The 23,034-nt window shown below is 33.6% G+C and overlaps 2 protein-coding genes, 1 long non-coding RNA gene and 5 other non-coding genes across 9 annotated transcripts; all 8 read right to left on the reverse strand.

Annotated features, from left to right (window-relative positions):
* Nucleotides 1-2,857: 2,857 nt before the first annotated feature.
* LOC148269144 (uncharacterized) lies at nt 2,858-8,003 on the reverse strand. The gene is made up of 2 exons (XR_015818389.1): nt 3,499-8,003; nt 2,858-3,175 (listed from the first exon to the last, which is right to left on the reverse strand). It is a non-coding gene; the product is annotated as an uncharacterized LOC148269144 (long non-coding RNA).
* LOC148269145 (small nucleolar RNA Z102/R77) lies at nt 5,219-5,308 on the reverse strand. The gene has a single exon (XR_015816007.1). It is a non-coding gene; the product is annotated as a small nucleolar RNA Z102/R77 (small nucleolar RNA).
* Nucleotides 5,725-5,813, reverse strand: LOC148269146 (small nucleolar RNA snoR116). The gene has a single exon (XR_015816009.1). It is a non-coding gene; the product is annotated as a small nucleolar RNA snoR116 (small nucleolar RNA).
* Nucleotides 6,736-6,826, reverse strand: LOC148269147 (small nucleolar RNA Z102/R77). Its single transcript, XR_015816005.1, has one exon. It is a non-coding gene; the product is annotated as a small nucleolar RNA Z102/R77 (small nucleolar RNA).
* LOC148269148 (small nucleolar RNA snoR116) lies at nt 7,317-7,405 on the reverse strand. Its single transcript, XR_015816012.1, has one exon. It is a non-coding gene; the product is annotated as a small nucleolar RNA snoR116 (small nucleolar RNA).
* Nucleotides 7,447-7,529, reverse strand: LOC148269149 (small nucleolar RNA snoR117). Its single transcript, XR_015816014.1, has one exon. It is a non-coding gene; the product is annotated as a small nucleolar RNA snoR117 (small nucleolar RNA).
* A 1,211-nt stretch (nt 8,004-9,214) lies between the features above and the next one.
* LOC110820139 (beta-glucuronosyltransferase GlcAT14B-like) lies at nt 9,215-14,675 on the reverse strand. Of its 2 annotated transcripts, XM_022049558.2 has the most exons (5): nt 13,900-14,675; nt 13,658-13,733; nt 13,412-13,527; nt 9,677-10,211; nt 9,215-9,595 (listed from the first exon to the last, which is right to left on the reverse strand). In XM_022049558.2, the coding sequence occupies exons 1-4, from the start codon at nt 14,483-14,485 to the stop codon at nt 9,697-9,699; spliced, it is 1,293 nt and encodes a 430-aa protein (XP_021905250.1). In that variant the 5' UTR covers nt 14,486-14,675; the 3' UTR covers nt 9,215-9,595; nt 9,677-9,696. The 2 variants fall into 2 exon arrangements, with proteins under 2 accessions (XP_021905250.1, XP_021905249.1); XM_022049557.2 differs by having other exon boundaries at nt 9,215-10,211; nt 13,900-14,674.
* Nucleotides 14,676-19,372: 4,697 nt separating this feature from the next.
* Nucleotides 19,373-21,613, reverse strand: LOC110820204 (Tetratricopeptide repeat (TPR)-like superfamily protein). The gene has a single exon (XM_088217772.1). The coding sequence runs from the start codon at nt 21,578-21,580 to the stop codon at nt 19,490-19,492; it is 2,091 nt and encodes a 696-aa protein (XP_088073898.1). The 5' UTR covers nt 21,581-21,613; the 3' UTR covers nt 19,373-19,489.
* Nucleotides 21,614-23,034: the final 1,421 nt, after the last annotated feature.

Consider the following 23,034-nt stretch of genomic DNA (forward strand, 5'->3'; position numbering starts at 1 on the left):
AATAAAGGAGTTTTTAAATATTTCTTATGTCACTTCATTTATGGTGCACAGACATGCATTTATATACACAGAGAGAGAAGGAGAGACTACACTAATCGAGAGAGAAGAAAAACCCTAACAGATACAACAACCCAATATTCCAGAACTTGCCTTTTTATAGCTGTTCACAATTAAAAAGCATCTTTTAATTTTCACCGTCCATCTATTCTTCATCCGAGAGTGCTTTACATTTGGCCTTCCATTTTCTGCTTTCGATCTTGACCATTCATTTACTTTAAAAACCCTAACAGGGATATTGTTCAATCTTTTATAGCCACCTCTCAAAATGAAACAGGTTTGTAGTTTAGTTTCTTTGAACACCCATTTTTTTTAGGTCGATCCATGTTTGAAACCGCTTTAGATATGTTTCATCTTGAGAAGAAGATGATGGTGAGTTGTTCTGCTTTGTGGCTTTATGAGTAAGTTTATGAGTTGTTCTTTCGAGGTAATATATTCTATTTTAATAAAACCACTTAAGATTTTGTTACGAACGATATGACAGTCTATGTCGATGTATTTTGTTCTTTCGTGAAATACAAGGTTTGCCAAGATGTGCTTTGCGACTTTGTTATTGCAGTGTAATACGATAGGCAAAGGAGGCGTGACCATGAAGTCCTAGAGCAAATAAGTTATCCATTGAAGCTTGTACACCGTTGAAGACATGCTTCTATATTCGGCTTCTACAGACGAGTTACTGACTACTGTTTGTTTTTTTGTTTTTCAGGATATCATCGATGGCCCGAGGAAGACACAGAAGCCCGTGGTGGATTTATGAGTCATCGGGCATGATGCCCAGTCTGAGTCACAAAAAACTCGAATCTTGTAGTTGTTCTCCTTTAGAAAATACAAACCTTGCTCTGGATATTGTTTTAGGTATCTGACAAGATGGAGTGCAGCGTCCAAATGTGGCTTCCTGGGTTGTTGCATGAACTGTCTCAAGTATTGAGTGGAGTAAGAGATGTCTGGTCTGATGAAGTTGAGGTAAAGTAGTCTCCCGATCAAACGTCTGTATCTTTCTGGGTTCGGTAAGCTTCACCCTCTTTTGTGTTTAACTTCAACCCCATTGGTAAAAGGAAGTAACTTCTTTTTGCCTCTTGCATGCCTATGTCTTGTAGTATATCCTTTATATATTTTCTTTGGCTGATATAAATTCCTCCTTTTGACCTAGCTATTTTAACGCCGAGAAAGTATCGTGCATGTCCCAGATCTTTCACCGTAAAAGCTTCATTTAGCGCTCTTTTGACCTCATTGATTTTTTTTTTCTCATCTTGCCCTGTGATAAGCAAGTCATCGACATAAACAATTATGACAAGGTAATTTTCTTTTCTCCCTTTTGTAAACAAACAATTGTCTGCTTCAGATTTGGTAAACCCAATAGAATGAAGTTTTGAAGTGAGCTCTTTATTTCATTGGTGTCCTACTTGCTTTAGCCCGTATAGATTTCGGGTTAAGCGACAGACTTGTCTTTTTCTTGCTTTGGTGTAACCCTCTGGAAGTTTTAGGTACAGTTCTTCCTCTATGTGGCCATGTAAATATGCATTATTTATGCCTAGCTGATGGATAGGCTAGCTATTTGCAGCCGCTATGGCAAGGAGCAACCGAACGGTTACCATTTTGGCTACTGGTGAGAAATTATCGCGGTAGTCGATTCCAAATTCTTGGCTATAGCCTTTGCGACGAGTCTCACCTTGTATTTGTCGACTGTTCCATCTGGGTTGTGTTTGACTTTGTACACCCATTTTGAATCAATTGTCTTTTTCCCTTCAGGCAACAAAGTTAGTTCCCATATGTTATTTTTCTCTAGTGCATCTAATTCGGCTTGCATAGCTTCAATCCACCTACTGTCCTTTTTAGCAACCTCATATGATTTTGGCTCTTGCGTAATTGAGACATGTATAACAAAATTGACATAATCATGATTGTATACGGATAGGTTTGACATGAAATAAAGGGAGTCTGGGGATGGTGTTTCTATCATGTGTGTCATAAAGTCCTCCATCCAGAAAGGCCTAACCCTCACCCTGGTACTTTTTCGAATTTCTGGTTCTTGAAATCTGGGTTCAGGTAAGGTGATTTCCCTTCTGTTATGTGGTTGGTCTTCATTGTCATCTGGTATGATCAAATTAGGGATTGGCAATGGTGTATTGTGATGGTCGGTTTGTGGTGTTTGTGATTGATATGGGTAAACATGTTCGTAAAATATAACATCCATTGACATGAATAATATTTTGTTTGAAATGTCATATAATTTGTATGCTTTAAAACTGACTTCATACCCCAAAAAAATACCTTTTAAAGCTTGTGCCTCGAACATTGTTTTTTGAGGGTGCGTGTTTGTAGCAAAATACAAACAACCGAATGTTTTTAAAATAGAATAATCCAGTTATTTTTTTGTGTAAAACTTCATAGGGGGTTTTTCATTTCAAAATTGAGCTTCGTAAAATATTTGTTATGTATGTAGCCATAAGAATGGATTCCCCCAAAAAGCTTTTAGCAAATTTGACTCGAACATTAGCACTCTAGCAACGTGTAAAAGATGCTTATGTTTCCTTTCTACCACACCGTTTTGATGTGGCGTATAAGTACAAGTTCTGTGATGCACAATGCCTTTCTCTTGAAAATTTTTTTGCATGATTTATTACAAATTCAGTATCGTTATATGTTCTAAAAATTTTGATAGTTTTTATAAACTAATTTGACACAATACTGTAAAATTGTTTTAAAATATTTGAAACATTAGTTTTTTCTTTTAACAAAAAAGTTCAAGTTGTTCTAGAGAAATTATCTACCATAGTTAGGATATAAGAAGCCCCTGAAATAGATTGAACTAAATAAGGGCCCCAAAGATCAACATGTATTAATTCAAAGACATCATTAGTAGTAATACTGCTCTTAGAAAAAAGTAAACATTGTTGTTCTGCTAAGAGGCATATTTAACAAATATGTGAATCCATTTTGTTTGAAAAATTCAGGGTGGAATATGAAGTAGCTTGTTCATTGATGTGTGGTCGAGTCTTTTGTGCTAAAGTTGTTGGGTATGGTTGGTACATGCTTTTTCTGGTTCTATGTCTTTGCGCATGGTGTACAGGCCTCCCTTTATTCTACATTTCTTTAATTTTCTGTTAGTCGTCGAGTCCTGCACAAAACAATGATTTGGATAGAAAGAAATGTAGATATTTGAGGCTTGAGTCATTTTTCTGATAGAAATCAACTTACATGCAAATTCTGGTATGTAAAGAATATCATGTAAGGTCAGGTCATTGCTTAGTTTTATGGTGCCTTTATGTGTTGAGTATCTTATAGTTCCATTGGGTAAAGTGACAAGTACTATGCATTCTATTTTAGTAGTTTTGGTGAGCAAGCTAAAATCATGACATATGTATGATGTTGCACCTGTATCAAGTATTTATGTATTTGTATCATCCGATGTATGTAAAAAGTAGGAATTAGACTGTTTACCTGCAGGGCCGGAGTAGCCCATGCATCCTGCTGATTCCATTGTGCCTGCTCCATGATTTTTCATATATTTGCTGATCTCCTGCTATATGATGTTAGTCATTTCTGCATTCCAACTTGATGTGGTCATTGTTTCCCCTTTAATGTCTGTGGGATTTTTATTTGAAATAGCATTTATCTTTTCTTTTCCTTTCTTTCCTTTGAGTTCAGTGAATCATTCAGGATAGTCATGAAGTTTAAAGTATGGGTCCCTAGTGTGTCCTATACTCTTGCAATGAGTGCATATTCTGTTGTCTTTTTCCCTTCTTCGGTTCTGTGGCCTCAAGGTTTCCTTCTGGTTTGCATAGAAAACAGTTGACATCCCCTCGACTGCATTGTTGATCTGCACTTCTCCTTTCCTATCAATACTGAGCACCATTGAGTAAGCTTTGTTGATAGTGGGTAATGGTTCCATAATCAAGATTTGATTCCTTACATGATCATATGTATCATTAAGACCCATCAGAAATTGGATTAAGTTTTTTGTACAGTCATTTCGTTATGCAGGTTAGCAGCGTTGCAGGTACATGCAGGTAATGGTCTTAAGTAGCTTAGTTCATCCCAAAGTTTCTTTAGTTTTGTAAAATAAGTAACGACGGAAAGGCTTGATTGAGTAATTGAGCTAATTTCTCGTTTCAATTGATAGAGTAGAGGACCATTGCTTTCTCCGTATCTTTCCTTGATTTCATCGCACAAATTTTTTGCAGATGTGGTTGTACAGGAAGGCACTGGCTAGCTCTTTGGTCATTGAGTTGAGGATCCAGGACACCACCATGCTGTCGGCCTTTTGCCACCTTTCATACTCCGCTGTGTTGGGAACTAGTTTTTCGAATCTGCCATCAACAAGAGCTAACTTATCTTTAGCTCTTAGAGCAATCATCATGGCTCGACTCCAAAAGAGATAATTGGAGCCATCAAGGGGTGTAGAGACCAGTTGCATTCCAGGCTTGTCTGAGCCTTGGAGAGTCAGTATATCATTAGCAATATTTGGGGTAGCCATTGTAAGGATAGGTTAGTAAAAAATTTAAAAGGGACAGTGCTTAGTACAGACACTACTCTGATACCATGTAAAAAAATAAGAAAGGTAATAAAGGAGTTTTTAAATATTTCCTCTGTCACTTCATTTATGGTGCACAAACATGCATTTATATACACAGAAAGAGAGGGAGAGACTATACTGATCGAGAGAGAAGAAAAACCCTAACATATACAACAACCTAATATTCCAGAACCTGCCTTTTTATAGCTGTTCACAATCAAAAAGCATCTTTTAATTTCCACCGTCCATCTGTCCTTCATCCCAGTAGAACCTGCCTTTTTATAGCTATTCACAATCAAAAAGCATCTTTTAATTTCCACCATCCATCTGTCCTTCATCCCAGCGTGCTTTACATATGATCTTCTATTTTCTGCTTTTGATCTTGACCATTCATTTACTTCAAAAACCCTAACAGGAATATTTTTCAATCTTTTACACATCTGGATGTTGGAATCCACAACCATCCTTCCATTAAAAATTGATTTTATGTGCTAAATGATTACTCTAGTAAAACCGCCAATGCATGATGAGAAAATAGTTCATCCTTACAAAAAAATTTATCCAAGGTAATGGGAAGAAGGACACGGGAGGAATCAAAGGGAAAAAAATAATTCTGTTGAGATGACTTGACTAAGAGAACTGAGAGGATGATCAGACAGAGCTAATACAAAGATTAACACCATCATTCTGGCAATCAAACCAATAGGGAAACATATCTCCATCATCATATCATTCTCAAAAAAACGAGTGTATGTTTTTTGTGTAAGATGCTCGGTAAGTTAGCTTCTCGATCCATTCATTTGGCTATACCCCTCTGGACATTTCAAGTTAAAGAGCACTAATTCTCAATCACTTCACTTGTCACATGTAGCCACCTTTCTATTCAATCAACAAAATCTAGCTATTCAAGATAATTCCTAATCAACAAAAAACAGAAACTACTACTACTTTTAGAATTAAAATTTTGGGGGCATCTGAATGCAGATTGATTAACAAACCAGACGCAAAATGCCAGAATCTCAGCCGCCTTCATTATTGGCAACGTATAGCACTGAAAACACTATCGAACAAAGTGTATCAGAGACTCTAATTTATTGCCATTTTCTTTTATTTTCCAACAATTCAAAAATTTTAAAAAAACAAAAATAAAAAGGCTCAAAGAATAATGATTTTCTTGTAACATCATCGAGCTTAACAGCCCTCATAGCTTGATGGTATACAGCTTCTATCATTACTACCCTTAAACATTATAAGAAATAATAAAATTTAAGAACAAACTAATGCTAATTGAGAAATAAGAGAGGCCTAGACAACATATATGTTTCAACTGCTTCAGAGAATCGATCTCCGATGGTACAGACAATGTATCATGCATCACCAACCAACAACTATAACTAACTATAAATAAAACACACATCAATAGCCTTATCAGATCAATAGCCTTATTCAGTCAATATCCTGTAAGATACATACACAAGCCTAGAAAATGCAAAATCCACTGGTTAACGCACATAAAAAGTAGAAGAAAGATTTTTACTTCTGAAAAAAAGATTTTTACTTTTGAAAAACTTGCACAGAAAAGTTGCATAAAATTGAGTTCAACATTTTAGTTTCAAAATATGCAATTTTGGAACATTGTAACCTTCTTTCTAGTAGATTGTTGAAGTACATAATATGTGTGAATAAAAAAGGTGTATATACAGCAGAAAATGATGTGATATGTAAACAAAAATAAACTTTGGGAGTTTGCCGATAGAAAAGAAAGGAGAAAGGAAGAAATGAATTCCAAAAAACATCACATCAATGGAGCTAAGATAAAGAAGGCAGAAAAATGGCAGATCAGAACCAAATCCAAGTGACAGAAACCATTGAAACATAAGCTAAGTTTCAACATTATCTTTCAAAATACATGAGAAATAAACCCATACCAGCAATTGACCCCAAAAAAAAAAAAAGGAAATAGGATCCATACAGAAACTACATCCAAAAGTTGGAACCTGCATCCATCCTCCGATTGCAAATTAACTCTCCCATTGCAAAATAACTCATCCTTTTGAAAAAAATTAATCCCCTAAGTAACGAGAAAAAGGGCATGGGAGGAATCAAAAGCAAAAAACAAAAATGTAATTCTTTTAAATGAATTGGCAGAATGATTGAGCGTAAAATGGATAAGATAGAGCTAATACGAAGGTCAATGCCATCATTCTGGCAATCAAACCAATAGGGAAACATATCTCCATCATCATATCATTCTCAAAAAGCTAAATGTATGTTTTTTTTTTGTTGCGTCGGAAGCTCCGTAAGCAAGTAAGGCAGATGGAGATCCACAACCACTGGTCAGTTAGTTTCTCCATCCATACATTTGGCTACAGCCCTTTTGGCCAATTGAAGTTAAGGCCACCTGATTTTCAATCCCTTCACGTGGTACATGTTGCCATCTTGTCTATTCAATCAACAAAATTTTATTTATTCAAGATAATGCCTAATCATAAAAAAACAAAAATTAAACGATAGGAAGAAATAATACTGGGTTTCAAATTATAAAATGTGGGAACATCTGAATGCAGATTGCTTGCAAAATCAGAAGCAAATGGCAGAATCTCAATCCCCCTTAGTATCGGCAACGTACAGCGCTGAAAACACTATAGAACATTGTGCATCAGAGACTCGAATTTATTGCCATGCTCATGTACTTTCAAAATACTAAAAAAACTTTAAACGAAATAAACAAACAAAATCAAGAAATCTCAGGAAGTGACGATTTTCTGTAACATCAACGATCTCACTAGCCCTCATAGTTTGATGGTATACAGCTTTAATTCATCACTGCCTTCAATCACCACAAGAAATAACAAATTAAGAAATTAGAGGAGAAGCCTCAGACAAGTTACATTTTTCAATTGCTTCAGAGAATTCATGTCAGATGGTACGGACAAATACTTATGCATCACCGGCCAACAACTTCAAATCAGAGTGAAAGAATACTTGTTTCTTTAGAATTATTTTTCAAAACACACATCAATGAAGCCACTTCAGCAATTTAAGAATTGAGCGCGTTAGAGAATGAATATTCATTTCAACGCCTGCCCTCTTCCGATTTATAGTTCAAGAACTGACAGAAGGTAATCGGGTTCGTGAAATGGAGAAGCCGCAGTTCTCGGGTGGGCAAGATGAAGATTTTGAAAGCCCGCAACGAAGAGGCTAGAAGAGGAAGAATAAGAGGTCGAAAGAGAAAAAGGGACGCTCCCGTTTGGGGTCCTGTGTTTTAAGGAAGAAGAAAAGAGCGGCTAAGGATGACGAAGGAAATTAGGTATAGGGTTTATATAATCGCAGGCGAACAGTAGCTGAAGAAAATGAGAGCCTGAAATGAACATCTTACAAAACTAGAAGATGATAATATAATAGCAAAACATAGTAACAAATATCTCAAGAAATATTCCAATAACGTAAATAACTTTTAATTTTAAAAACTAATTTATGAAGTATTTACAAAGAAAGAAAGAAAAAGTTTAATATATAATTAATTAAGCATAATATCACTTTCTTATCAATGCTCTAAATTTACCACTCGAACATTTCCCAATTCAATAATTATATGGACAATGCTTATTCGTGAAATTCTTCTCAAGCTCATGTATGATTCTATTACTATGAATATTGTTATCAAATTGAATCATACTAATTACTGATATTCAAACTTGAAGTCTAACATTTTGTTTGCTTATAGAAATTTATGTTATCTAATAAAAGAAAGAAACACACTGTTAATAAATACTAATAAATGAAATCAGAAATCTCATAATTATATTCAAATGTCATTAAAAGAACTAAACAAATCCCACATCTTCTAATGATTCTCTTGTTGTTTGGCACTCTTATAGTGAAGTATTTCTCTCAGTATTACAACGTAATACAAGATTACATATAATCAATTACAAGTTGGTAATGACAATTGTTTGAACATTTTTCAAACTTATTTGTTCTCTTTAAACTTGTCTTAAAGCATGTTACACATAACCAAAAATTGTGAAGAATTTTATTTTTGTTAAACATTTTGCAAATAACTTCTGCTAGAATAATTTTAGTTAAAAAATTATCCCATGTACTCTCAAATTAACTTGTCATATTTCCAATAATATTCTTGACTTAGTTCATTGTTATTTCTATAACTCTGCTGCTACTGAATCCTCTAAGGGTCACAAGTATTTGTAGATAAAGTTGATAATCATTCTACATTTTTTAAAAAAAAATATATTGCATCAGAAAAAAAAAAAAAAATTATCTTTCTATTTTAAAGACTAGTTACAATAGTCAGTTCAAACGTCCTGCGGCAAGATCAACAGATGTCTCAACAGTCCACTAGTCTTTGTTAGTAAAGATGCAAGCTGAAGTTTACTTTATTGTGTCAACAAGCAACCTTAGCTAACTGGCTCAACGTCCCCATCTGATCTTCTACTACCCGCTTCAATTCTTCCTCAGTCAAAAAAGTTAAAAAACCTTTCTTCATCTTCCAAATTACCACATCATTTTATCTTTTCGATCCAAAACAATACACAAAATCATATAGATTTCTAGCATTAGATCTCCTCATGATTATAATATATTTATTCTGCAGTTCGGAGTATGCAATTTGGCAGCAAATACTGGAGAAATCAAATAAAAATTACCAATTAATTAGTAACTTACACCAAGACTAAGGTCATCGAGGTGAACTTGACACTCTTCCTGATATTCACTTTCAGTTAACTACTACCCAAAAAACCAGTCTCATACAACAAATTTCATTCCATATTTCCTTTTTCCAACAGCCAAATTTTCTGCTTCGTAAGTCCAAGACAGCCTCTGGAGCTGGATGGCTTTGACGGAAAAAGCCTATATCAGAAAATCTGACTAACAGCCAGAGTGTTACAGTGGTAAACGTAACAGCAGCTTCCTAGTTGGTGATCTTAGACCAATTCCATCTCTTTTTTGCTATTCTATGTACCTGAGAGACTGATGTTTCTTTCACTCTTGATTTTGCCCCTACAAGATGGAATCTGGATCAAGCGATCTTTTTTTGTGTTCTGCTATAAACTTAACTAAATTGGTACAAAAAGTGCCTACCAGGCAGGGTCCCTTTTATGTTACTTGCATTGCCTTGGTCGAAAGTTCTCGGTTGACAACAGAGAGCTTATCAACTTCTCCAGTCTTTTTGCTCCAGGACCAGGCCGGAGGACTGTGGTATTACCAATCACAGAGCATGGATCAGTTCCATTTTCTTGATTTCCAATGCACCACCCACCAGGCGTAGCCATGCCAGGACTTCTAGACAAGAGTTCAGCATCAATTTTGTCCAGCACTGGATCATTTCTGGGGAATTTCCTTGCAAATGGGGCATTACTGTCAACCATTCTTTGCATATCACCAAGGTTGAGGTGGTGAGGATGCTGCTTAGGAGGGTTGTCCCATGATATAAAGTGAAGGTCGCTGTTCACGGTAGTGTTACGGAATTCTTGAGCATTACAAATAACAGTATGGAAATAGCCTTCTGGAGAGGATATAAAATTTGCATAGTACATGAGAACAATACGGGGTAGGTTGTCCCATCCCCATATGAAATAATCAACAAAAGGCCGAGAAAGTACCATCCAAGCAGAACCTGTTGGCAAAAAGAATATTTAGTTACAAACTCTGATTATAAAATAAATTTAAGAGAATATGAAAATTGTTCAGTCATCAGAGCTTCACATATTGTTACTACTAGTCTCATTCGTTAATGACAAATAGAAGAGCTGAGCACATGAATCATGATTCTCATTATCTTAAAATTGCCACTCAGACAAATACTTGCATACAGCAGCAAACGGCAAAATGAGTTTCCAAGAATCCAACTGTTAAATGAACTTTGAACAGGTAGCATAACCAACAACCTCAGTTGGTTACATGAAAAACAAGCACTAACTAGCATGATTCCTTTGATCCCAAGCAATCTGATATAGCGCACTGTTTCCACAACAAATAGGGAAGAAATTCTCAGAATCAAAACAAGAAGTATCCTTTTCAACATCCATAATAAAAAGATAGGGTTGCAATTGGTCAGCTGCAAATTAATTGTCTTAGAAAAGAAATATCACAAAACTCAATACTATTACCAATTTTTTCCCTATTGAGGAAAGATTGCCAACCGAGTATAATTCGCCATTCTCAACAGAAAAGAGAAAAACTTGAATTGATGACAATAACAGAAGGAGGTGAATTTCAATTTACAACAAAGCAATTCTAATTTTCCCATGACTGCTCCTATTGCAATTTCGCTCAATTTGGAACAGTAAAACTCCTAAAACCTGCTTTCCAGACTATTGGAAACTTTGCAACCGCTGCAGTCTTTAGGACTAATAACCCAATCAGGTTAAGCCAAAGCATTGTTAAACAAGGAAAAGGAAAATGGGGTGCTTGAATTCTCATTTGCACTCTTTGGGCCCATAATATAGCTCCTTTTGTATTCTCAATTATTTGGTAACCTTGCCGAGCACTAATATCAAAAATTGACATTAAACTAATTAGCAAAATGTTGAAATAGTTGTTCAAATCGCCAAGAGGTGCCCCAAAAACGGCAAAAACTACGTTAAGTTTCCAGATCGCTCATCATAAAACACGAAGTTATTTGCTCCCAGTACCATGTGAGGTAGTAGGCCCTATTCCATCAATCATATCTGACATGTCTTCAATGAGAGAAAATAATTATTACCTGACTATATTTGTTCTAGATGCATAGATAGTATACTGGCTAGAATAACCAAAAGAAGCAAACACTTATAGAGCATTTCTCCATACTCCATGCAGCAGGTACTGAAACGAATGCATGTTATGGAAGCTATATGCAAATTAGATGCTAATAAAAATGTATAACAATCATGAGAGCTGACTACAAAAAAAAAAAAAAGAAAATGAATACACAACAAAAAATTTCATGGTTGAAGAACCACCACAAGCCAAACTGGATAGACAAGCTAATTTACACAGGAACCAGAAAGAATGCAGCTCAGACAGGGAAAATAAGAACTTAGTCCAAGAGAACATTTGAAAAATCATCAAATGATTCTAAAGCAATTGAAATGTTCTAGACTCCAAAAATCAAAGAAGCAAGTAAACTCAAAAGGAACAGTAAGTGAACAAACCAATACTGAAAATGTAATCCCACTCATACCGCAGGTTCATCATGTTATAGAATCATACAAATCTAATTGAGAAGTCCATTTAATAATTGGGCTTCAAATTCACCATTCTACCAAGTCAGAATAAAATCAGAGTGCATCCTTTGCTGAAAAATCACAAGGTAAACATAGACTGGATATACCAGCCTTTCCATCTCCATCCGCCTCACCTCATAAGAAGAGAAAACTCAAAGTCACAAAAGATTCCTCTCAAAAAACTCATCTTTTAATTCAGATAATTCTTAACCTTGATAATTCCCCAACAATTTCCCTTCTAATAAATGACGTCTAATCGACTATAAGCTTGTCAAGAGGAATCTAAGGTGTGGATTCCAAAAGGTCCCTTCAAAAGGAGAGGATTCCAAAATCAAGTTGACATCCTTGTACATGAAAAATACCAGTCATTTAGAAACTGGCTTGAGCTAGACAGGCTCCCTATGTATGGCACTCAACTGCATAAGCACATTGCAATGTGATGATATCAATATGTGAACCATTCTCACAAGTGATCTTATCATCCAATCAAGAACACTTCCTCAGATAAAAGAGAATATTAAAAAACGACAAAATTTAGCGTTCATACTTGTAAAATTCTTGACAGAAAAAAATGAAAAAGTATTGGTAAAAAAAAAAAAATACTCCAGTTCTGAGTCTCCTTACCATATACACAGAAATACATACAATCGAATATCCATAGCTGCACAAAGCACAGTTTTTATTTCTACCTGTGATGCAACAATAGTTGTGGAAACTTCTTACAGCTGGAGTTCAACAGGTCCTATATATTCTTTCCCACTTCAAGTATCTAAACAAGCTAAATAACACTGATAATGAGCATGGTGCATTCAATATTGCCCAGATTGAAGCATTTCACCAATGCTATATAGCAATTATGAGGCACATGAAGATCCATTAAAGTTAAAATGTTAAAAAAAAAAAGTAATGACATTATGAAACGACAAAACCAACTTCAAACTCAGTATTTTTAATCATGTGAATAAACTTTCACTAGAAAAGACAGTCAAAGAAATAGAACAAATATTATGTATGATGTTTTGCATGTTTTATGCGACTAAAATCCTAGAACTCCATATTTTACTAAAACCAACCTAGAATTCCACATCCACATAATAAAGCCCAACTAGACCTTTTATCAAGTTGACTTTAATTTCTTTCAAAAAATTAAAATGACAACCAAAAATTTCAACTCTCCTTTCATTTCACTCCTAATCTACTCAACAGCTAAAGATCCAACTGATTTAGTGACAATAATGTAATCTTAGTCAATCGCATATCATCAGAAATGATATTACTTCGTCAATCGCATAGCATTCCATACAGTATGTTCCAATACCACCTTGTATTATAATTATTAATAGTATATACACTCTCAGAAAAGAAATTAATAGAATATACAGATTCAGAAAACAACTTCTCGAAACTGCTGCATGTTGGACAACAAGAAATACACACATCCAACGTGATGGACTATAAATCACTGATTAGAAGGAAAAGTCAGTCATCTTAGCAGAAGAAAGCAGAGCCAAACTGAAAATTCACAGATAGAGATTCTAATTATCTAAGTAAAATTGCACAGCATCAAAACTATGAACAGGAAAAGATCGATGATATAAAACTAGCACACCTGTGAATAGTTTGAAAGCTGTTGGTACACTCCTCCTCTGCGTAACCCAGAAAACATCAGCTTTCTTGGACATATACAACCCAGGATCAATAATTATGGGCTTCGCTCTCTGAAACCTATAAATTAACAGCGAGGGAGGCAACGCCATAAGTCAGCACATTTAATATTTTTCTTTTCAAAGAAAGGGAGAAACAAAAACGAAAGGAAAGAATAAAACAAATTTCCTATTTAATTCAGTTCACTCACTCTTTCCATCCAATATTACTCGTGTGATCAATGAAATTAAGTTCCCGCGGCAAATAAGAAAATGTATGCAACAGATCTGATCATAGAGCAAAACCATTAAACGATCTGAAAAGATCTCTAAATAAATAACGAAACAATCAAATTACGAATCAAACACAGACAGAGAAATACACAAGTGTGTATATATATATAAATTATATATATATTATTCAAGGAAAAAAAGAAGGCACAGAAACTCTCACCATCCTGAGTCACAAGCGGGTAGTCTGAGGCACTAAGATTAATAAACCAGTCCCAATCGGCACCTTCCTTGAGCAAGATCGCAGCAGCGTGGAGGGTGTTGGCGACCATTGTAGGCCCACGGTAGGTGACCAAATTGGCCTTGACGATCATCCTAACATTCCGGAACTTGAGAAAGAGTGGTTGGTTTTCGACAAAGTGCTGCAGATCCAAGCGCTCCTCGGGACTAGATTCTCTGTCCAGGTGCACCACGTAACGATTGTTAGGATGGTAGAGAGCAAGCAGGGTTCGCCTCAGCATTTCACCGTCGCCGGTGGAGCCGGAAATGAGGTAGGCGAAGCGAGGGGGAGGAGGTATGGAGGAAACAGGAATGGGCTTGAGCTTGGACTCGACGAAGGCGGAGGATCCCATAGCGAAAGGAATAGAGCGGTAGAATGGAAGGAAAGGTGTGCCATCGGAGGAAATAAGGGTGGTGAGGAAGAGAAGGAAGACGGAGAAAATGGAGCCAATCGCGAGAGGGAAGATCCACTTCCTCTCCATTGCTTGCTGATGCCTTATGTGCATATAATAGCTCTTCAATCTCTTCATTAATCTTTTAACTCAACAAATTTAGCTTGTACAAGCTGAATTTTTCCGGCGAATCGAGAGGAGAGGGAAAATGTTGGTGAAGCTTGAGTAAATTTAAGGGTTTAATTTAGGTGGAAGAAGAAGAAATTGTTGGGGGTTTTCTTTAGGTGTTGTAAGATTTGAATTAGTACATTAAAAAAGACTAATCACTGTATTAATTGTTTGTGTTTTTGTAGGTAACATAAACAGATTGTGTTTGTTTTCAGGTATATCTTTCTCGGCCTGTTGGCTAAGATCAAGTGTTTGTTTTCAGGTTCACATCATGGTGATGCCGTTTTTTCCACCGTTGATTTCAGAAAGTTGAATTGCTAACCGTTAAGATCGGCTAAAAAACTTTGGTCAACGAAAACCTTCTCAACCGTTATAGTATCTTTTCCTGCTCTGCCATTTATTCCCACGAGTAACATTTTTCTTCTGCCGCTCGTCCTACTTCGGAATTAAATATGTCATACATTATTATTGAATACACATTTTGAATTTAATTTTACGTAGGTGTTCAACCCTCTAATTGAATACCTATAAATACATGTTAATTACATGTAATAATTAAAAAGGAAAACTATAGTAATTCGGTAACTCCTATAATATGCTCTAATTAATACTTGCTTTATATATTTGAAAAATAACATTTTAAGCTCTCTTTGATTTTGATTTATTTTTTTAAAAAAGTAAAATTATTATTTTACTTTTATTTACCAAACATTATCCAAATATTTAAATTTTAAAAAAAAAGTTACTACTTTTAAAAATAAATAAAATTTAAATTAAGTTAAAATTTCTTTGATATTCAATAATTATTTTCTCACTTTCTCTCTCTCTTGGAATTATCATTACACCATCTTTTTTCCTCCTCTTAATTTTTTCTCTTCCATCTTGTAAGTTACGCACGTACTTACTCTCTTTATTCTTAGAAGTAAACCTAAAATTACTATTTCACAATTTTTTTACGAATAAAATATATTATAAAAGTAGACTAAATTTTACAAAGTGATATGACCCAGATTTTGTATAGTAAAGAGAAATTATTATAAAAGTATTTTTTTGAACAAAAAAAAATCTAGTACCATTTGTCGAAGACATTGTGATCAAGGGATAAAAGAATTTTTTAGACAAGTTTTGTATAGTAAAGAGGATACTAAATAACAAGAAGTTAGATATTCGACGTATGATGATGTTGGTTGATAAAATAACTTATTCTAGTAAGTAAAGGATTCTTTCGGGAGGAGGAATAAAAGAATAAATAATTGATATTCAAGGTTTCATTCAAGAGTGAATGATATCTATAGTTTTATAAGTACCTAACTTGATGAATTATCTATTCTCTATAATATTTTTCTATGATAAAAACTCTTTAACTTTTAAAGAACGTTAAACAAAAGAAGAATTTTTTAGACGCTTAAGATATATATACGCACAAACAAAAAGTTTATTACAAAAATATACAAAATAACTGTTTATAAATAGTAATTATTTTTGTACATAAAGTTTAGAAGTAAATTATTATCAAAATTTGCTTACAAATTTACTGGTTGTTGGCATACAAAGCAACATATGGGTATAATCGTAAACTCAATTTCCAATATGCTAACAATTTGAATTGCATGTCTTCTTTTCTCACAAGAGCATATTACTTGTGGGAAACAAACAACTCCTCAAATAACAACTTCTGTTGACATCACTAGTAGTTTGATAACTAATAAAAGTATAAACTTAAAGGACTAAAGAAAGAGAAAAAAAAAAGAAAAAAAAAATATATATATATATATATATACTCATGTATATTATTGATTAGTCTTTTTATTTATATGCATAAAATTATATAGTAAAATTTACTTTATATTCATACTATTGATGTGATAACAATGTGATTTAAAATTTTTCTAAGTTAAATTAAATTAGAGAAGAGGTCTTTTTTCCTAAAAAGATTTAATCAACTCTAACTATAGAAAATGAACCTATACATATATCATTGCTACAATGATGTGGGAATGATATAGCCAAGGTTTTAACAAGCTTAGATAAATTACAGTATAAATTTTATTATGTAAAAAATATCATTTGAAAGAGAATAATTTACTTTTTTTTTTAATTTTATTTGATTTATTAAAAGTAGCAGACATTTGATATATCTAAACTTACTCTTGCATATAAGCACGTTATATCAACTCATTAAGAACTTGCAACAAATATCATAAATATTGACCATTCTTACTAAACAATTCAACAACAATGCTACTAAATGAATGATAATGTTAATTTTTAAGTTACTTTTAGTTGCTATATAATAGTTCAAGAATAAAACAAAGATTATATCCTTAATATGATATGACAAAAAAATTAGTATCTAATTTGTTTGAAGTTTGACCGTATTTTACGGGATAAAAAATTGAAATTTATATCAAATTTTTTAAACATATAAATTTTAACGTTTAAACTTGATAAAGTACCTAAATTAAAAATTTTATAAAGATCAAAGTGTCATAATTGATCATGGATAGTAAGTTATTTATTAATTTAAAAACAGCTTAAATGTGCCCTACGTACACGATGTGCTAAAAAGAAGGGGAGAAATTTTTTTTTTTTCCTTTGATCATTCATTACGTTGAATAAATATTCCAATTGTTTTTTTCCTTGGCGTATCCATTGAAAATCCACCTCTGAAAATTACTACACTTGACTCATTAATAGTGTTGGTTTATATTATATTTAATTGTATTAATTAAGTGGAATTAATAAAATTTACCTTTCTTAATTTATACTGAGAGGACATTTATTATATTTAGTGGTATAAACGTAGTCATATCCTTAGCCTTAAATTTCCTTTGATTATTATTTTGTTTCTATCATAATTATATAATTAATGCGTAATTAGCGGGTTTGATTGAGGGTAGTATGTGTTGACCAGACTTGGGATCATAAAAGAAGATGATGGAGATGGGTATCTGTATAACAAGTTATTTGACTTTGACCAATACAACTTAAAGAAATGTTTTAAGTGTTTAAACGAAGAAAGTTTTTCACTCAGACTTAAAAGTAATGAAAACAAAAGATTAAATGATTTAGAATTGGAGCAAAATGTCAAGAAAAACGATAAACTTGAATGTTCAAAAATAAATTACGCAATTATACAATTAGTAAAATTCAATCTGATCGCTCTAATAATTTTGAAGCTAAATATTATTTGAAAAATAATATTTGCATTTGTAAAGTTATAAAAAAAATATATATATATTTTGCTTGAGCTTTAAAATAGTTATTTCAATATCTTTGAATATATATGTAGACATACACATATCTAGGCATACACATATTTTCCTTCATATCTAACCTATTTATTACAAACCAACCATATTAATAAACTGATATGAGTGTTCATACACTGATAGTAATGAAACCATTTGCTAAAGTTAAGAAAACATTTCAATTTCAATTCAAAGTACTTCAAAATTAATTTATATATATACACACACACACACACACACACAGAATATATGCTTATTTGTATATTTTATACGTTTGGCTCACTCCACCTCCTCTCATTTCTTTAAATAAATCTTTAGGTACACTTAGACTATCTCATTCCCAACCAATTTGTATCTTTGGGTATACTTGATCCCTTGTTTGCTAATAGATTATGTACTTAGCTCGAGGGGATACCTCATTCCATTCTTTAGTAATTATAATAAAGATGAGCACATTCAGATACTTCTTATTTCACAATTATAATACATATACACACATTTAATCTCCTTATTTTATAATTATAATAAATATGAACACACTCGAATTGTATTATTTGACAAACATAATAAATTTGAAAAAAATTTGACCATCATCATCTCACAATCATAGTAAAATACAAATAGATTGAACCCTCGCCTTTTATATCATAACACATATGACACGGTAGATCATTATTTATTTATTTTTATATGACACGGTAGAATATTACTTGGCCTCTTTTCTTCTTCATCATGTGTATATGTTCTCCACTTGGTTCTTAATTTTTTTTTGTACTGAAACATAGAGGCAGATCTAGTTCTCCATCATAACATATTTTTGTTATATTTATTTTATATGTGATTTAGTTATTTGTTGTTAGGGGTATAAGTGGTTCAATGTAAATTAGAAAATCAAATCAAATCACTAAAGTAGCTTGGTTTGATTTGGTTATTAATCCTCGAAATTTTGATTTGGATAGAAAGTTAAATTAAAATTTTTAATAAGTTGTTTATCGGTCTAGAAGTGGATAAGATTGTATTGGACCAAAAACTAAATAAGAATGAGGATTTGAATTTAATACCTGACTATTTTAATTTCAATTTGAATGAAACCAGTTAAAATTAAAATGCACTAAATTTGCAAATTTTTAAATACATTAACACAAATTTTCTATTTCTTAAAATTTTATTTTGTTAATACAGTCTTTTCTTGTATAAACTAAGTCTAATCCAATTTGATTTTTTTATTCAAACTGAGAAATATACAAACTTACTTTATGCAAAAAAAAAATAGACCTAATCAGTAGATAAATTTAGTAATACATAATTTTTTGTGAATATTTTAAATTAATAACTCTAACTATTATAAATGTGAGTTATGACATTATCCATGGAATGGATAGTACTCTTATAATTTATAAAGTTTACTTGTTATAATAAATATATTTGGCGAACTAATAATGACTCTCACTTTGGTAAGGGATTTTTAGGAGTATTCCGGCCTATTGTCTGTCTTCCAATGTGTCTACTGATATATTATGTACATCACTAAGAAATTTTCATTTTTGTCATCCTCAAATATCTTTAGATTATATGGAAAACAGATAATTCACAGGGCCACAAAACATGAAAAATCTTTACACATTCTCCTTCTTGTGCCAACAGTATATACAGTGAGTAGCTTAACAACAGGCAATTTACAACAATAAGATTTCCATTGAGTACAGAAATAGACTTGAATTGGTTAAAAAGTCTTCAAAGTTCTTTCTTCACCGATTCTGTTCATGATACGAGAAGCCTCATTTAATCTATTTGCTCTCTCATAAATGCTAGCAACAACGAGATACAACTCCCTTCTATTGATATTAGGATCAAGTTCCAATCTCTCAAACAGGGAATTTACCTTACTAAGATCCTTCTTCGCACCATATAGACCCAGCATTTGAAAGTGCACTTCATCTGGAAAAACACACCCTTCTTCCTGCATCTCTCTATATACAGCATCTGCCTTCTCAAATTCCTGCAATTTTCCATAAGCATTCAGAACCAGAGCTATAACATTAGAATCAGGAAAGTATCCTGCTTCTCTCATCTTCTCAAACACTTCAATCACATTTGCTGGCTTTCTGTTCCTTGAATAAAGATCAATCATGCACCCAAATATAGATATGTCCTTCACCTCCCCAGCATCAAAAGCCTGACGAAAAACCCATGTAGCCTCTTCTATCCTACCAGCTCTTGAAAGAATTAAAATTGCAGTATCCCTAGGAATGTTATCAGGACGTTTGAGTTCATGAAGCAATCGCTTAGAGTGAGCAACCAAACCAGCTCTCTCATAAGCCACAATCATCGTTTGATATAGGACTTGATCAATCTCAACCCCGGAAGTCCTTAGCTTTTGAAACAATATTGCAGCTCTATCCAGTTTCCCTGCCTTGCCCCAGATAGATATTATTGTGGAGTATGTAATAGCATTGGGTTCAATCCCTCTACTCTGCATTTCTTGCACAAGGTTAGTTGCCTTTTCGTGCTCAAGAGACTTCCCATATATTTTGATCATAGTGTTGTATGTAACAACGTTCTGTTCAATATCTTTCCTTTGCATCAATCTGAAAAGATGAATGGCCTCTCCGAAAAGCTCAGCTTCACCATACACCCGCAAAATGGTATTATAACTAACAACACTGGGTTCAATCCCCATCTTCCTCAAACTCCAAAACAGTCTGTCCGCTTCCTTGGCCATATCCAACTGCCCATAAACATCAATCATAATGTTACAAGTGGTGAGATCAAGCGAGCAATTAACGTCCTTCATCTCAGCAAACACAGACAATGCCTCCACAAACTTCTGATTTTCAACATACATGCTCAACAGAGTTGAATAACTAACAGTATCAGGCAAAACACCCACTTGCCTCATCTCTTTGAGTAGCAAACGCGCTTCTCGAAACAGTTTAGCTTTTCCAAATACATTAATCATTGAATTATAGGCTACAAGGTCCGGGGTGATTCCAGAACTCTTCAACCTTGAAAAGATAGAAATGGCTTTAGAGTAATCACACAACTTACGGGAAAGCTCAATCAAGTTGCTATACAGAACAAGATCACCCGAGACACGATCTTCTTCCATCTTTTGGAGCCAAGATAAGGCGGAATCAAACAGACGATCTTTTCCAAAATAGGTGATGAGAGTAGAGTACGTGTATCTATCAGGAGCAAGAGCTCTTTGGCGCATTTCATCGAACAGGCCATGAGCCACGACCCACTGCTTCGCACGAAGTACATTACGCAGAACGACGTTGTATGCAAACACCGAAGGCGAATACATTGCCTCTTCGTGAATCCAATCGAGCAAAGCAAGCGACCTTTGCCAGTCGGCTTCGCGGGAAAGAAGCGAAACCATGAAGCGGATAGAGAGTTGTCGACCCTTGTAGGGAGACATTAAACAATAGAGTTGTTGCTCGTTTTGGGTTTGCCTTATAGATGCTAACAACTCATCCATGTCTATACTGTGATCTAGATAGGCCGGTTCCTGCTTGCTCTGGTGTCTGTATGGAGAAGAAGAGAGCGTGGTTTTGTGCAGTGGTGATCTTCTCCATATATCTTTGGTTGGCGTAGAAGAATGAGAAGAAGGAGAAGAAGAAGAAGAAGGAGAAGAAGCTGAGACAGCGAAGAAAAGAAAGCAGGTGCGTGAGTTTAGGGCGGAGGCGGTGAAGTTGGGGGAAGGTCTGGCAGGGTAAAAATGAGAATTGAGGAGGGGTAAAAATGGAAGAAAGGAGGAAGAAGAAGAAGATGGAGAGAGGTCAAGTTGGAAGCAGGAGGGGACGCAACGCATGATGGTCGTTGCAGATGAGGTTTTCCGGACAAGGACAATATAACATGAATATTTTTATTTGATATTAAAATTATCTATGACTCAGATTAGTAGCTATCTTCATTTTCTAAGTAACAATTACTTAACTAATTTTTTATAATACTCAAAAAGATTAAACTGATGAATTATTTATTTTCAATGTGTCAGTTCAGAAAAATGAGAAGATCTAACTGTTATTCTCTTTCTCTCTGAAGAAACTATTCATAAAAAATAGACGGATTGCAATATTTGAATTAAGTGCTAATAATCTTCTACACGTTAAATTTGAAGACAAGTTGGGGATGTTTGTCCTGATGTAGTCAAAATTGATATTTTGTAATTTTAATACATTTATGGATTTGCAGAATAAGGACAATTTGCTGCTTTTACAGACAAATAAAATGCTTAATAATTTAGTCAAAAGCTGACGACTTTCGCATGAGTATTCTATTAATGCCGCGGTTAAATACTATATTTAATGAAATAATTAATTACATAGATTTTTATATTATGTTCAACTTGTCTAATATTTAAATTCTACTTGTCTTAATTTTATACAATTATTTTTGTTTAAAATAAGTGATTAAAAAAATTATGACTTATCTATGAAATCAATATTAAAATATTTAAAATTTTTATTATAAGTAAATAGTTATTTTGAAATATTGAAGAATTGACAGACATTTACTTTTCATGTTTTTTTAATAAAAATACCAAAACAACATTTGAATAGAAAATATTTTATTTTTATCCTTTTAAATTACACGTTAGTGTCTGATGTGATAGTATTTTTAAATATATGATGATAATTTATAATTAAATATTATGTATTTATTGAGATACAATGTCAAAATTATCGTAAAAATATAATACATAACGATGTTCAATATTTGTTGCTAGTTAAAAGTTTCATTTGAATAACTTGAGGATTGAATATAAGTAACCAACAGTAGTACACTGTGATAACAAGACAATGATGCATGTAACTAATAATCCAATATATCATAAAATAAAATAAAAAATAAAAATGGATTGTTATTTGGTGCGTGAGAAAGTTCAAGATGGGAGTATAATTACAAAGCATCTGAGCAGTGAATGTTAGGCTGCCGATATCTTCACCAACGCATTGGTTAAGCTCTCTTTTACTTTCACACGTTACCAAGATGGGAGTAGAAACATCTACGCTCTATCTTGCGGGAGGTTATTGAAAGATGTCTAGCTCAAGCTCACGTAGGAAGGCTGCAGACCCGCTCATCCATGCGGCCCAAACACGGATTCCCACCAAAGATCGCATGTATATATGCACACGTATGTACAATTTTAATTGAAATTGATAGTGTGTAAGGTGTAGGTACACGTGAATACTTATTTTTTTATCCTAGATATAAATAGTCTCTTCGTAAGGTTAAGAAACATTATAAGAAATAAAAGGATGG

The sequence above is a fragment of the Carica papaya genome, chromosome 1, assembly GCF_054855325.1.
Source record: "Carica papaya isolate Zhongbai chromosome 1, ASM5485532v1, whole genome shotgun sequence".
Taxonomy (NCBI): domain Eukaryota; kingdom Viridiplantae; phylum Streptophyta; class Magnoliopsida; order Brassicales; family Caricaceae; genus Carica; species Carica papaya.

Coding starts and splice junctions, on each gene's coding strand:
- LOC110820204 (XM_088217772.1), bottom strand. CDS start 21,580: ATGCGTTGCGTCCCCTCCTGCTTCCAACTTGACCTCTCTCCATCTTCT.
- LOC110820139 (XM_022049558.2), bottom strand. CDS start 14,485: ATGAAGAGATTGAAGAGCTATTATATGCACATAAGGCATCAGCAAGCA. Junction 13,734..13,899: donor CCCGCTTGTGACTCAGGATG/GTGAGAGTTTCT, acceptor CTCTATGATCAG/ATCTGTTGCATACATTTTCT. Junction 13,528..13,657: donor AGTAATATTGGATGGAAAGA/GTGAGTGAACTG, acceptor GTTAATTTATAG/GTTTCAGAGAGCGAAGCCCA.